Source organism: Haliaeetus albicilla, chromosome 25 (genome assembly GCF_947461875.1).
Source record: "Haliaeetus albicilla chromosome 25, bHalAlb1.1, whole genome shotgun sequence".
NCBI classification, from domain to species: domain Eukaryota; kingdom Metazoa; phylum Chordata; class Aves; order Accipitriformes; family Accipitridae; genus Haliaeetus; species Haliaeetus albicilla.
The window spans coordinates 20,404,973-20,421,552 of NC_091507.1; the positions used below are offsets into that span (position 1 = coordinate 20,404,973).

General features: G+C 34.8%; 1 protein-coding gene across 5 annotated transcripts in view; it reads left to right on the plus strand.

The window, feature by feature from the left end:
• Positions 1–15,775, plus strand: part of CCDC138 (coiled-coil domain containing 138) — a 41,103-nt gene extending 25,328 nt beyond the window's left edge. For all 5 annotated transcript variants that reach the window (XM_069770177.1, XM_069770178.1, XM_069770179.1 and 2 more), the window contains exons 14-15: positions 12,359–12,497; positions 13,589–15,775. In XM_069770177.1, coding sequence (XP_069626278.1) covers positions 12,359–12,497; positions 13,589–13,760 — 311 coding nt within the window. In that variant the 3' untranslated portion in view covers positions 13,761–15,775. The remainder of the gene's footprint in view (positions 1–12,358; positions 12,498–13,588) is intronic.
• The last annotated feature ends 805 nt before the right edge of the window (positions 15,776–16,580 follow it).

Consider the following 16,580-nt stretch of genomic DNA (forward strand, 5'->3'; position numbering starts at 1 on the left):
ATGCCCTTAAGACTGTGGCTGATGAAGATAACTGTCAGGGTTGGAGTTCAAGCCATAAAAAATACTTTGTTTAAAGATCAGTACCCCTTCAATTCAAAGGCTAATGAAACTCTTTGCTCATTGATAATTTGGAGCTCCTCTGTGTTTTCAGTGAGCTTATGCATTCCAGTCTGAAGGAAGAAGCAGATGTCAGTTTTTTGCACTGCACAGCTCAGTTGTGTGAAGTACAAAGGAAAAAGCATAGGTTACTACACCAAAGACCCCTACATGACTTCTAGTGACAGACTTTCTTTCAGGAAACCTCACTTGGAATCCTCAGGTCTAATGAGAGCAAGAAAGTGTGAGCAGTGAATATTACAGATCGTTTCAGTGAATAACCTTCTCTGATAGTATTGTCACAGAAAGTAGGTATAGTTTCTTGATAAACTCTGAATGAGCTCTGTGATGGATTTCCACTCTTGCATTACTTTTCCCATCCATGCCTTCATGACAGGATACTGTTGAAGCGATATCTGAATGTGTACTTAGAATAGTGGAAAATGTAACCGTAGAAATCAGGGATTAGGCATTTCATACCTACTCCAAAGACAAAAGGGGAGTATCAGCTTATTTTGACCCCCTTCGTGTCACCAGGTTTATCCATTTGCATTCTTAGTGGTAAAACCATTTTTCATAATTTCCTCATTAGAGCCATAAGATTGGGTTATCAGCCTTCAAGGTGGTCTTTTTGGTTTGTCTCTTAATATTACTTCAGATTCCAGGTTGGAACATTTTTGGTCACTACTAGGATCAGGGTTTACTCTTTAATCTTTTTGATTCCAAATTAGTGAAAGCTTACCATATTCCACAGGAATGATGCCAGTCTAGTAGATCTCTTAAACCAGCTGCAAGCTCATTTAAAACTATTAAAAAAAAAAACCTAAAAAATGCTTGAGGTCCACAGCTTCATGAAAAATTTGTCTGAGTTGACATGTATTCTGTACAAGAGTGGGCAATACCAGTGTACCTGTCCAGCTAGGCCACAGAAACACGGTGGTCTTAACACCACAGGAATTCTGTGAAAAAAAATTATTAAGAATTTTGGTACCCTTAGGAAGCTTATTTGTGTACGTTTCTTGAAACTTAGTTGCATCATCATACCATACAAAACTCCAGAGCCCACGTTGTAGTATGCAATACAGTCACATTATTTCTTGGAAGGATTCAAGTTATGTGTGTTTATCAAATTGGAATCTCAAATCGCATACATGTCACCAGACTACATTATGTTTTAGGTATCAGAACTTGGATAGTATTCCAGCTGCACTGGCATTTCCCAGACATCAGTGAGTTTTCATGCCATTGTATAATTCTGAAGTATGCTGCCAGCCAAAAATCATCTCACCATTTTGTCCCAGTCATTAATGTTTTTGGAACTGTAACAGTATGTCAAGGATACAGAATATATCTATATATGCCAATCTTGTTTGCCTCACCTCTTTTACAAAGATGTTGAAGCCTAAAGAGGAGGGTAAAATGTTATACTGATTACTGTTCTTTTAATATACAAAAACATTCCTAGTGGGAACAAAGGCTACTTTTAATGTCAGGGGTGAAAAAAGTTGAGGTTAGTTTGGCCAGCTCCTTAGGGCCTAAGTGAGAGGAGCTGCTAGAGATGTTATGCAGTAGTTTCAGGGAGTTTTCTTTGTGTCACAAGAACTTCAGTTTCAGCTTACTCTCATGCTGTAATAGACTTTTTTTTTTTCTTTCCCCATCTTCCAGTAATTCTGTGGATTCTGTTCACTACTTTTACTGTTGCTACATTTGAGGAAAGAAACTTTGCTGCGGAGTGAGTCCTTACCTAGCAGTTTGCTTTCTGTTAGCAAATACTTGCTTCATTTAACCTACTCCAGAAACTTAATAAGTAGCTGAAATTAAGTTGTAGGTAATTGTTAGGATAAACAATATAATTTTAAATAATTTATGTTCTATTTCATGTCATTTGCATGCTGGAGTGATTCTTTTCCTTTGGATGAGCTCAGTGGCCTAAGCTGAAGTCTAGTTGGTTTAGTCTGCTGTCTTCACTGGAAGTAATAGATTGCTTCTAAATTCCACAGTTGGGAGAGTTAACAGCTTGTTATGAACCTGACAGTAGAAAATCGACTCAACAAAGATATTTTATCCCTTTTCTCTTACTACATTTTGCTAATATTTATGTCTAAAAATGTCCATAACGGTGCATAAATTGGTATATTTCAGCCTGTTAATTCTTCTATTTTAAATGTGCTTTCCAATAGCTGATACATGTGAACACAGCACCGAAGTAGCAGTTTAGCTGTATTTGCACTGTAGCTATCTCATCAGTGCTGGCTTTGTTTCATGGTCAGATGGGATGAGTGCCAGTTCAGGTTTATCCTTTTCAATCTCTTATTTGGCTCTCCATATCCATTACCAGGATTTCAATCCATGTTTGTTTTCTGGAGAATGTCCATCTTTCCTTTGCTGCAAAGGTTGACTGATAAAAGCAGTATCATGGGACCAAGTCCTGCAGTTTTTTTAATGGTGGTGTTATTTTGCTTGAATCTGGGGCTTCAGATGAGTGGTATAAAATTCAGCTTGATCCTTCTTTTGGTCTTTGAAACTAATGAGTGGTCTATAAAGACATCCTTCTCGCTTCCCATTGAGTAAAAGGGGAAGAGATATATTTCTGCTCATTTGCCAGGGATGAAAGATTTCAGTACCAAGGCTTTTGAAGGTTTCCTTACCTTAGTTAAGGAAAGCAGACTACCAAGCCATGATGTTTGGGTTTTAGTCCCATCTGTAAGCTATGAACCTGTCTGAAGACAGAAGTAAGAACAAAACCTTCTCTGATGGTATTGTCACAGAAAGTAGATTTAGTTTCTTGATAAACTCTGAATGTGCTCGCCGATAGATTTCCACAAATGCAGTGCTCTGACTGCCTTTGAAATTTTGGGAGCAAATTGTATTAACTGCTAAACACTGATATGTTTCGGGTTAGGTGAATGGCTTATAATGTATTTATTGCTTAACAAAGCTCTTACCATTTCCCATTTAAATTACTATTAAAATTAATGTTTAATAGTTAAAGTAATAGTTACTTTTAATCATCCAGGTTGTTATAGTATGACACCAGTAGCTTCCAGGGCATCTTCATACCCCAAAGTTCTCTCCCTAAGACTACAATTTTCTTTTCTCAACAGATCTTGTTTCTAGGACAGTAGTTGCAACACACTGTTCAGGAGAATTCCTGGATGCCAGACATGAAACATTTTCCAGAAACAATCTAGTAATAAGTAGCATGACCTCAGCATGAAAATTTGTTCTGTGGGTGTTGAAGAACATGACACCATTAGTATTAAATCACCCTGTAGTTGAAAACTTGTCATACGCAATTTTGTTGAATACTGTTGTTCCTGTCTTCTCACGCAGCTTACTGTGGTTTTTTTACCTGTGAAGCAGTTAAAAGAGTTTGAAGGGATGTAGTGAGTTTATAGTGGCCTATCAAAAATACTGTTGTTGAACTGTAGTCTGATTCATGCTTCATTTGAGATTTGCTATTAGCAGAGAGCTGCCTGCCTCAGTTTCACCCTTGCACTTTTACACAGAGACAGCATGTCTTAAATTCCTCCTGCAGTGATAGCTGACTTCTGTCAAGTAGATTAGTAGGTTCCCCTTTCCCAACCTTATGTTCATTCAAGGAAATCAAAACTTACTCGCACATTAGACATTACAAAGCACTGGCCTTTGTTTTAAATAAAGCTTACTTTTACTTTGTCTTCAAGCTTACTTCTGTTTTACAGAGAGAATATTTTGCATTAGTGTGTGCTTATTCACAAATTGAGATGAGTCCATATTGAAAAAAAAAATCTCTAAATTACTCTCTTATGATTACTGTAAGTTAAGGCACATTCTGGTTGGGCTTAAGTATGATTTCTTAACCATGTTAACATCACTTAAGATTTTTAGTAGCTGCAAAAGTGAGCTGTATTTACACGTTCACTGAACCTTACTTCTAATTTTTTTTGTAAGAAAATATTACGGTCATGGATAACCAAGTCTGTGTCCGGATTTACTCATCTCATAGGGAAGTTAATCAAGCCAGTGGAGATAAAAAGATCTTCTCCATAGTAAGAAGTTGTGATTATTTACTTGTAAACTGAATCTTTTTATGTGTACTGCCTATATGGACACTCCCTCTCTTCCTTTGAGTTGGAATGCTTCCATAACTAATGCTAGGTATTCCATAATTCAGGGTGTTACACAAGTACTTCTAAAAAGTTGATGGTCAGAAGCTGACAAAGAAACCCAAACCCTGCTCCTGTATTTTTTTCTTGAGTCAGCATTTTGAGACTTTAAAGACTACAAGCAGTGAAGGTATGGCGTAAAAAATGCCTGTATGCTTAAACAGATTAAAATTTAACTGTATTTTTCAGCATATTATCTTTACTGGTAGCTTTGCAGGATTGAAACTTTCCAAATGAGCTTATTCTGCAGTACCGAAAGGGTAAAAATGTCAAGTCTGTGAATACCATACTAAGGTAGGATTCCCTCTCACCTGTGTGAAAGGCAGATGTGAAATTATCCTGAGGAGCTCTGTTTGAAGATATAGCGAAAGCAGTGATTTACAGCTTATGTGGGATAAACATTGAAATACAAAACATTTAAAAGGAAATCCTTCCTCTATTATCCTGTCTTACCTTTGTAATTTTTTTAGTCATTCTTCTGAAAACAGTGAATAATTATGTTGCATTAATAGATGTTTTAGTTTAATATTTTAACCACAGATAAATATCTCTAACTCTGTTAAATGCAGCCTATGATAATGTTAGGACCAACCTGTATACTTGCTGAAAGCAAGCAGGTACACCAAAAGTTTGCACACATTTTTGTTAATTAATTGCAAGCTTAGTTTGAATACTTTGATTTTGATGAAATACACGTTTACAGGTTTTAAAAATGAATGCAGTAAATGAAATAATGTCATTTGATTTCTACTGAAGTAATAGTATCCTCTCTAACAAAAAAAAATGTTTCTTGTCGTTATTTCTTTCTTATTCTAGTAACAGTTGCGTAACGCTTAGCCATTCTGAATTTTGGACCCTTGTCTTGTCCACTCCAAAGTAAGAAATAAAAGGGACCATTAAATATAAACTTATGTAGAGCCAAGTAGCCACTTTGTAAGGAAAGCTTCATTGTTTATTCAGGGTAATACTGTACATTGTAAGCAGCATACCATTTTGAAGGTAGATGTGAATGCTAACTGTTTAAAAGTATTTGATGTAAAAAGGAGTTGTTTATACCAGTACTTGGATATACACATGCCTTTCCAAGTCAATTTAACTTATGAAATCTTTGGGACAGTAAAGTTTATTCAAGTAGGATCTTGTTTGCTCATATTTACTAAACTTGCATTTTTTTATAAACAGTTTACAGTTTTATAGCTTTCTGTAAAATGGTTTAATTTAAAACAAAGTATGATTTAATTGGGAAAAAATGGGTTTTAATACACGTTTTTTTAATTTTGTATTTGACTAGCAGAGCTACTGTACTTATTAGGCAACTTTTCTCTGTAACTTTCAAGGCAAATTTAAAGCAATGTCATAACTGAAATAATTTCATAAAGAAAGGCTTTTTTTGGAAGCAGACAGTACAATTTGTGCAGTTTGAGTAATATCTATGCATTGTCAGAGTTCAGACTTTTTTTTACCTGCTGAATTTCAATCTGACATTACAGAATTACAGGTCATGCCAGGTTACGTTTATTTATGTAAAGTCTTCCTTATTTGTGTTTGTCATTGTGTTTGAAACATTGTGCTTAGTTCTGAGCTGGTTATTACAGGAGTGGAGATAGGGGAGCGGGGGAAACAAGGCAGGCGAGCTCTGACAGAAAAAGTGTTGGAGCAAAGCTCCTTTAGGTGTTCACTGTAAGAGAGAGTTGTGATTCCTTCAGTAATTCTGGTAGTTCATTAGGCTTTCTCTGGTTTCTTGAACAAAGTAACACATAACAGTGCATAGTTTCAATTCATAATGCTATCTGGGTTATTTGTAAAATGGTGTTTTTCTCTCTCAGGCCTCAGTAGAATCAGTCTTTAATGGTTAGACCATGTTGGTTACCCAGAGACATACTGAGTTCAATCAGCACACCAAAAGTTTTCATCCTCTGATGCTTCTCATCAGTGATTTTCCAGGAAAAATGTTTGTTATTTCTTAGCGTATTGTCTTTACGCTTCTGCTATTCTAGCAAGTAAGATAATTCTGGTTTTCATGTATTTTATACCTGTTGCCTTCTAAATGGGCAGTTCCAGCATGGAATTTCATTAGACTACTCCTGTTTTCATGCCACAGTCATTAATTAATACACTAAATAAGCACAATTGCAAAAATCAGTATTTAAAACTAAAGTTCACTTTTCAAGGTAAAATGTTTTGCTTTGCTTTTAGCCAATTCCTTACACTACACACCTTCCAGTCCTACTAACCTCCATCTTCTCCAGTGTAATATCATGTTGCTTTGTCAAATGGTATTGAACTCTAGCTGAGTTATAACTGCTGTAGCATTTATTTACCAAACAAAACTATCCGACTGCTCTGACACAACATACCCATAGTTCCTATACACATACTTATAGATAAACCTGTAGTACACTTTATTTCATTTTTTATTTGTCTCCTTTAGTTCCTGAAAATATCTTTAGAGTCTTACTGAAGGGTGCATGTGTTCAGATTGCCTTTTTTTGTCCAAATCCAACATATGTATATTGCATTGGCTGTTCTCTATTCACAAAGTGCTGCTTCCTGACTTGTTAGCAACAATTGTTTAACTCTTGTCATAAATTTGAGGCAAGGTTTCTTTCAGAATCCTGAAGTCTGTTTTGGTGTCCCTAACTAAAGGACTCTTTGGGAATTAGAAGTTTGGGGGACTTTTTTTTGTCCCTGTTATCAAGACAGAGTGCTCTCCTGAAAACCAGCATATTAGCCAAAGTGTGCACCCAAAAGACTAAAATACTATTAGCTTCTATCCCATCTTTCTTGTGCTGACCACAGATGACCTCACTACCTCTTTTTTGTTCTATTTTTCCTTAAATGGCTGGGAGAACTTTTTTTTTCTTAATGAGGTCTGACTTAGCTTGACTTTTCATACTATCCTTTTTATTATAAAGATAGTTTCTGACCTCCAAGGCATAGCTTTCTTTTCTGATCTTTTTTGTTTTCCTTGTAGGCTTCTTTTCATTCCAAGCATGTCTTGTGACATAAGTATTCGTGCTAATTTTTTAACCTTTTCTATTACAATTTTTTTGTGGGGGTGTAACCTCCAGTTGCCATTTGAGAAAGACATTGGTCTCCCATATGTCCTGTCTCACGTCTGCATGAATGTCTTGCACATCCTAGGAAACTGAAGAGCAATTCAGATTATACTGAGGCCAGCACATATTGGGTGACCAGCTGAAATTGCCACGTGGGCTCTCTTAACTCGGCGTCACCCATGTGGGCATCTATACTTGTGGTGCCTTATGCTGACTGGAACCTCACCCTACCTCCACTGTGCTTTAACCACTGGCGCTCAACAGTCCTGGCTCCTGATTACAAGAGAAAAAGTTAAATTCAGCAAATGGTTCAAATCTTACAGGTGACTGTATTATAGACAATTGGTTATTAGCAACGTTTAAGTGATATTACTGTTTTCTTTTAAGTGTTTCTGCTGTGGTGCATAGTTAACTTTTGTGTTAGTTAACTTTTCCACACTACTAGACAGTGCTGCGCCACTCACTTGCATCGCTGTCACATGTTCTTCATTCTCCTGGCAGATCCTCATGCAATTACAAATGAGGCAAAACTATAATCTTTAATTTGTTAAAACATGAACTTGAAGTTGGCATTCCTGACAGTCTTAATTTTCTGAGGTGGCATAGCTTTAGGTATAAAACAGAATTTTCTGGATAACTATAGCTGGTGAGATTTTATGCTGTGAGTGACTGATTACTTTGAGGGTAAATTTCAGATGAATTCTGTCAACAGTGATAAATTGCTCATTGTTCATTGCAGTCTACCAATCAAGTTAAGCTAATGCAACTACAACGTGCTGCAATTTCTAAGGATACCAGTGGAGGCTTTTGCAGATTATTTTAAATTGTGCCAAAGCCCTGTCAGGATGGATTCCAATTTAGTTTTTCTAAAATAGTTAATAAAAACAAAATCTGTGCAGATCTAAACCACCAAAATATTTAAAAATGTGAAGCTTATATTCTTTTAGTTCATCAGCTAGACATGCATTTAAATTATGTGCTTGTTTTGTACATTTTCTGATTACTTAGAATATATTCTGCAAAAGCTCCTCTGAAGTGAATATATAAGCAGTGTACAGAAAGTCCATTTAAACGTGTGCCTTTATCAGTTTACTTTCACATAATTGAACTTTGCGAACTTTTAGAAATTATTTCCACTTTGGCTTTTCTGTTTTATAGTAAAAATCCTTCTGTCTTAAAAGTAATGCCTATCTTTTATGTTGGTTTGTAAACTTCACAGTCGAAACATTCTTACAGCATACATATTTATGTGTTTGTATATATATATATGATTTTTTTTAAATGAAATATTTTTAAGGAATCAGTAAGAGCAAGGTAGCAAAGAAATGTCCAGGTCAGCTGAATATAGTATTTGTTAATCCCTGCAGAAAAGGAATGTAAAGCATTTTATGGCTATTTAAGGATATTTATAGGAATAAATTGTAGGTCCGCCCTCTTCATCCCAGCAGTCTTATTACCTTCAGATCTCTCCTGAATCAGAGTCCAGCTGAGTCAGAAGTCATGTTAAATGAGAGGTTTCTAAAGCCATTTGTTGTTTTAACAGGCAATAGACAGAAGAAAAACCTTCTCAATTTACTTCTTGAATGTCAGTGTTCTCACACATTTATTTACGCTTTTCTCTTACCTTTCTGATAAACATCTTTGGTAAGTAAGAGATACTGTTTCAAGTTTTTGTCATTAAAACAGACTTCATCTGTGGTGCAGCGCGGATCGATAGGACTGTTTCTGTTCCTTGGGAATAGGCGGTCATTTGTAGGAACAAATTGTAGAATAATTTTTATAAAGTTGTAGTTCTATAGAATTTCTATAAAGTTATGATAACATAATTTGTAATCCTAGATTTTTCTTGCTTTAGAGAAGGTTATCTCTTATTGCTATCTGTATAGAAATTTTTACTTCAAACACTCTTAAGTGATAGAAATATTTTGATATGAAATACTCCTAAGATGGTAGGATTGTGTTCATTGGGCTTTGCTTATTTGCTCTTTCTGTTTGTAGTTTTGTCGCCTCTTCTTATGGATTTTAACAAGTAAGGCTCACTAGGGCATGATACCATCATACTAGAAATGAATTCTGGGTTAATTATTTTTCCAAGTTTAAGACACTGCTGTATGTACTTAATAACTTCAAAGTTCTGTCATAGAGAGCAGTGGCTCAATAAAGAACACTGAATCTTGAGTGTATGTCAGTCATGTATCACTAAATTTAGCACATATGGTGAACCCATCAAAGGATTTTCTGCTTGCAGTAATTGACAGATAGCCCAGAGGTTTTGATGTCACAATTTCTGAAAAATAATACCTTCTGCAGCGAAAGTAGAGAAATATTAAATATTAAAAGTAATATGCCCTGAGTAACTATATCCTGGGGACTGTGTTTGTACACACCAAGGGCAGAATGCAGTGACTTCTGTTGTTGGATTCCTGACAAATTTGTTCAGCTCTGTTACCTATTGAGTTGTACATTAGAATAATCCCCCATTCCCAAGCTAAATTTTCCTTAGAGAATACATTCTCCCCACCCCCTCCCCCTTTTTTGTGCGTGTGTGAAATCAGCGTTCTATTTGTCCCTTGTGATATTTGATAAAGAGGCGTTTTCAGGTCAATTCAAACATATCTGGCAAATGTTTTCTTTATATGTATCTATTTTATTTATAGAAGTATTTATGCTCATGTATAAAATATATTTCTTCATCGTGAACCTTATTGTTCATCTTAAGGAAGCTGTGCCCTTTGTTCCTTTTAGGAATGCTCCTGTAACTTCCAATCTTCAATTCATTTGCTTTTAATGTATTGTGGTATCTGCAGGTTTATAGAAATGCAGTTGTAGTTCATTATTCCAGTATCCATGATGTTTTTCTTGTCTTAGAAGCTGCCAGTGGTACTTAATACCACTTCGGTCATAGCATTCTATCCTTAGTTGAAGACTGTAAGCTTAAAAAAATGACAAATAGTATCTTTACTGAGAGGGAATTAAAAAAATATATACTTACCATTTTTTCAGTATGTTTTTTACTGATTACTGCTTACATTTCTACTTTACTTTCATTCTGGTTTTATATTTATTACTGTTACAACTTTTAGATGACAAATTGTAACTGGAAAGTACTAAAAGTGAAAAGACAGTATGCATAAAACCATAGGTGGATTGAACATGGTAGAAAGAATGCAAGAACCATGGAAGTAGAAGTAAACAGAAAAATAAATTAATTTATAACCATTTATTGCCTTGATAATGTATGTCTCAGAATAATTATTGTTTTGTGTTGCTTTGGGTAAAGAACAGAGGACACTTCAGCTGTGCAAACCACAAAACATCTGCCTGCCTCTTCCAAACTTCATAGTACATCAGTTGTCATCTTGCTTTTTATTGCTGTAAGGTTGGCCCCTTGCTACCAAAGTCTATTATCCTGCATCTGTAGAGTTTCCATCCACACATTCCATTATGTATTTTGTGGATTCTGCCTGCTGAATCCAGCATTTTAAGTCAGTTCTGCCAAAAAGCACCTCCACTGAAAAGGGAGGAAAGATTACATGTAGCCATAGCTTCTCTGGTCTGTGCTAAAGGCATTTGCTGTTTCTTGGTCTCTTCACCTACGGTGTAAACCAGCAAAGGCCCACAAATCTTGCTGACTTCACTGTATAGTACAATGCGTGATAAGATGTACTCAGCGTTGCGGGGGCGGCACTGGGTCGTTTGTTGGTGTAGCCAAATGACATGCCATTGTTTTGCAAAAAATACAGGTTTTAAAAGATCTTCTTCCTAACAGTAAGGTCTAGAAATTACTGGGTCCTTGTTGAATATTCAGCATAAATGCCCAGCTCTGAGAAAATTAGTTGTTTATGCTCTCAGGCTGATTTTAATTGCCAAGTTGATATTTTTTTTTTTAAGCCCTATTCCAAAAAGTTTTCTGTAGCATTTCTTCTGATTTTGTATCAGTAAGCCTCCTGAAATAAATTAAAACCTTGAATTCCCTCCAAGGCTACTTGTTATATTTAATAAGTTGTATGTCCTTGGACAAGGAAAGGGAAAATTTTGACCAAAAGATACATCCAGTCCACTTTGTACTGATAAAAGCATCTTGACATCCTATTTATAAATTACAGTATTCAGCGTATATGAAAAGAATTTTTTTAATGTCTGTTTATTGGTTTATGCTGTAATTTGCATATTGCCGTTTCTTATTAAGTATAAAAAATTAGGTATTTTTAACATTATGTAAAGTTAAAACATTCCCCTCACATCTGTATTCTTCTAATGCAAATGCCCTATGCTATATGAAAGACTATTTATTTTAACAAAAGCAAATCATTGTTACTTATTTTCTTTATGTTTTTGCTATAAATTAATCTGTAATATTAGAACCAAGAATGAGATAACAAGGGAAAAGATTTAACCTTATTCTGAAGTGATTAGGTTTTGGGGAACAGGGTAGAAGGAAATGTTATATAATGGGACTTAAAAACTCATCCACTATTTTAAGGGAGTTTTGTTGGTATTTAAGTGTTCTTATCCAGCTCTTACTTCTACCTTTGAATTATTATGTTGCCTGTCTTGAAAGAGTACAGTGACAGTATTTTGATAATGAAAGGCTGTCAGGTATCACATTAGCTTCTACATGTACCATTCCTGTCCATGTGATTTGCAGCAGCTTGAAATATTTCCTTGTGAGTCTTTTTGCACAGCTTAATGTTCCCCTCACATGATCAAAAGGAAAGAACCATGATAAACGAGCATTGAATAAACATGTTCAAGATAAGAATTTTTATTTGAGTTTAAAATCGTTCTGTTTCCTGTTTTCCTTTGTTCTGAAGGGAATAGGCCTTGTTTTAATACAAGGCTCGGTAATGTCAGAGCTCTTAGAAACTTGCATTTTTTCAGTTCCTAGTTTTACCTGAGTTTCACATCACATGCTCAGCATAAACTGAATTATTTCATTGTTCTAGTAGTTGCACAACATGAGGCATTTAAAGCCCTCTAAAGGTATCAATAGCTGTTTTACTTCTTCCTGCACCGAGTTCTGTGATACAGTTTTTTAATTGTTTTCTTTTACAGGTTCCTTACAGCCTTTCCTGGAAGCCTGCAGTAATGAATCCTTCTTCCGTGCTTGTTCTATATTGCTTCGAAGTTCTAAGCTAGATGTTCAGATATTGGAGAAGCTCTGTGTTATACTGCAAAAACTCTCCAGAATAAAGTAATCCTTTGTTGCCATTATTCTGTTAGTTAGTATTAGATCAGCAAACATGGGGACCTTTATCCTTCTCCTTTTTCAAAAACTCATCTGTTTTGCTGTTTATTTGCTCCACCATAGACAATGCTGGACTTTCTCTGTTAGCAGTTAACTTGAAACTGTTTGTGTCACAGATGTGTAAGACAAGACTCTCAATTCGAGTATAAGTCTAGTTCAATTTACAGAGTACAAACTAAAAAAACCCAACAACCTAGCCTAAAGAGGGAATACTCCTTATGTATGCAGATGATAAGAATGCTTAGAAGAGAACCCTTCTTTTCTTTCCCTCAACCTTCAGTTCTCTTCGTGTACCTGGTGGTAATCTCCTTTGAAAATTTAGCCTCGTCTGTGACTTGCATTCAAGTTTCACCAGTTTTTGTTTCCTTCAAAAACAAAATTTAAAGTCTTGAGCCATTTAAGCCCTTTTGGGAATGTTAATCTTTATAAAATGTGTTCCCGTTGCTTACTGGTTATTAGTTTATTGTAACAAAGGTCTTCATCATATCAGTAGTAATGTGCTGCTGAGCTCCATTGGTGCATTACTTAATGGGATTGTTTCACTTATAAAAGCAGGTATCTAAACTGAGCCATTTTTTACATTAGACTTAAAGCTGTTGACAAAACTGAGGTTTTGGAACTGTAGGGGGAAAAATTGTTTTCCTGTAAAATAATCTAACATAAATTGAAAATATACTAGAAGTAAAATTTACTTAGAAATCCTAATTATTTAAAATTTTTTATTTATTCTTTCTGGAATCTTATTTCACATGAGTGAAACCCTGTTAAAGCCTTTCCTTGGGCTTTCATTATACTGCATGTAAATACCACTTACTCAAGTGAAATGATCATTTTTGGTGATTTTTTCCAAGATTTTTCTCACCATGCATTGATAACCTTCTGCTTAGAGACATTATATGCAACGTAGAAGAATTATATGAAACTCCTAGTATAATACACATTTTTCATCATTAAAAAATAATTTTCTGTAGAATCTTTAGTGTTTAGATGAAACCTCTCAATTTTAAATTGACAATTTTATGTAAAATCTTTTGCAGAAGCAATAAGAAGATGTTTGAATTGTTTACTCTTCACCAAATGATCCAAGAACTGCATAGGACTACAAATCCAGATCATGCTTTCCTCTGTATAAACCTCAATTCAATTCTGTTGAATTTGGGATTGTCAAGGAGTACCTCTCTTACCTCGAGTCTAAGCACAAGTCAGTAGCACTATCTATCAATCTAATTATTGTTCTGTATCATTTATACCAACTGCGTATGTTACTTGAAATTTTGATTTTTTTTTTTTTTTACTGTTTTATATAAATAAATTAAGCAGGACCTCAGTACTCTATACATTACTCTGTATCATGTGGAATCTCATTGATATTTCCCTCATTCATAAAAAGGAAAATGAAAAATTGCGTAATGTGCTAAATGGCTTTTTTCAATACTTTTTAAAAGAAGGGAAATAATGCTGCTGTTCTGAATGACTCATGCAATCTAAGGAATTGGATGCCTTGAGTAAGCAGATCAGAAATACCAACCTTTCCTTACAGGTATGAACCTTAGTTACCTTTGACTCTTCAGAGAGTTTTACAAATTCATTTATTTATTTTATGGTTGATAAGTATCAGACGGGTATCTTACCAAATTATCTTTTGAGATAATTACAGCTGTAATGATTAAAACCAGATTTTGATTTAACATAACTAGATGGGTTGAATGAGAAATTTTGTTGTTGTTTTGATTTCAGAATGTCTTAGTGTTGTTTGATCTTTTCCTGTATTTATGTAACATTTAGTATTTTATCCTGCTTTGTATGAATTTCTTTTGTAACTTTGGGTTGTAATATCTCTGCAAATGTGAAAAACTCCATTTCTTAAAATGCCTGGCAATAGTAATCCCTAATGTAAAATTATTATATTTTATTCTTTCTGCTATATTTAGTATTAATTTGCAATACAATCTTCATAGTACCTACATTTCTAAGAGTGATGAATGCATTTTTTTGTCTGCCACAGTTCAGTGTTCAGAAGTTCCTACACATAGGAAATAGGATCCTTTTTAAAAATTCAACTTAGTCTTCCATTTCTGATTTCTGATTTGTACTGTAATTACTGAAAATCTTTAATTGTAAAATTGAAACTGCAGTTAAAATTTAAAGATCTGCTGTATGTTAGTCTTTGACTAATGCTGGCAGTCAGTATAAAACTTCAGAGATTTACTTCTCATTTTCATACTTTTTTTTTTCTTGGTTTCCCTTTGTATTTTTTACCAGAAGTCTTTGAAGTTGAATTCTAACTGCAGATATTTTTCTAGCAATTTGTCTTACACTTCTGACAAGCTTTCCTATGAAAGGAGTCCACCAGGTTTGGCATATCCAGAAGTATGTCCAGAAGAGACAGCAAGCAGTGTGTACTCTTTGGGCAGGAAACCAATTCTAGGTAATTTTTAAATAACACTAATCATAGCTAAAAGCTTTTGCTGACAATGGATTATGTTTTGGAATAAGTATTTCATCAGTAGTTTCGGTTTTCTGTCAGATTTACCAGCAGTGCAAAAGCTTTGCATATACCCTTGGCTGGAGACAAAATCCTCTTATTTAGGAAGTGTGTTCCCAGTCCTTATGTGGTTCTCCATCTGCTTAGTCATTAAAAATACTAGATAATTAATAACGAAAAAAAGCTATGGAAAGTTGTTAGGTTTCCTGTATCCACAGGAATGTTGATTGTGCTCTTGGCTTTCAGCCTTCATCACTGTTGTTTCTTAATCTACTAATCTTCCTTGTGGTACCCATTTAACACAATGCGTTCATCTAATAATGGCAAAGGTAATGCGGTAAAAGAGGTGCAGAGAGTATGGCATAGCTTTTCCTATTGGTCCCTTGTGTTTTATATGCAGTAGTGTTTACAGTCTGAAAAGATGAATCGCTGTTAATTTCAAGTTTTTATGATCTAGAATGTTTCTGTTAAAATGCAAAAAAAGAGGGGGTTTTAATTTGTTAAATATTTATGCAATTAAATTGATGATCAACTAAGGATGAGACTAATGATTTTGATCTTAAGTAAATTTTAACTGAGCTGTAAAGAAAAATACAAGTTCTTGATTTCACATTCATATTACAGTAAACATAAGACGTATCAGAAATAAAGAAATAAGTGATTTATGCAAATGAATATGAAGTGTCTTGCGAAGGATAGATACTTCTATAAATAAAAAAGCTATAGTAAAGTTCCAAAATGTGCATGTGATTTTTGACTTGGTAATCATTCTTGGGTGAAAAATGAAAGTCACAAATACACTCTAGTAGAGTCATATGGAGGGAGTCATATGGAGGCTAGACTTGCGATGGTAGAAGTGAATTTTTTTGAAGCTAGTTGTTGATGGACAACTTATAGTAGTTCCCTAGTACATTGTCATAAAACTTTTCAGTGAAGATCTTTAAAGTATATAAACCATGCCATGTTTTTTCCCAAATTTATTACTAATCAGTCCTCTTAATGGAGAAGTATTTATGAAGCCTTCAATTATCTAGAAAGGTAGAACAATGATGAATTTGGAATTGGTTTTATTTGCCATCAGATTTTCAGTTTGCATTGGATTGCATCTTTAAATGAGTGTGGTTTTATGGGACATGCGGACTATAAGTACAAGTGAAAAGATTGTCTTAAAACAATATGATTTCAGGATCAGAGACTTTGAGGAAAGTAAGATGTCAGTGTACCAAAAATGGATCTAAAATGATGGGAAATTATAAACTGAAATGGAGATTTTAGATCTATTCTGTTTCAATTTGTAATTGATTATCTGGAGTAACTAAGCTAACTAATAATGGTGTCTACGTTAGAAGCATAGATAACCTAGCTTGCCTTTGTTATTAGCAAGCAGAAGTAGGTACTGGGGTAAATATTGTACCAAAATCACGGTTATTTCTATATTTCTGCTTCTAAATATTTGGTATATCAAATTTTGTACACACCTGCTTGTTGCACTGTCTCGAACATCAGTCTTGTGGGCCAGCCCACCCCGGTTGTCCACACCAGTC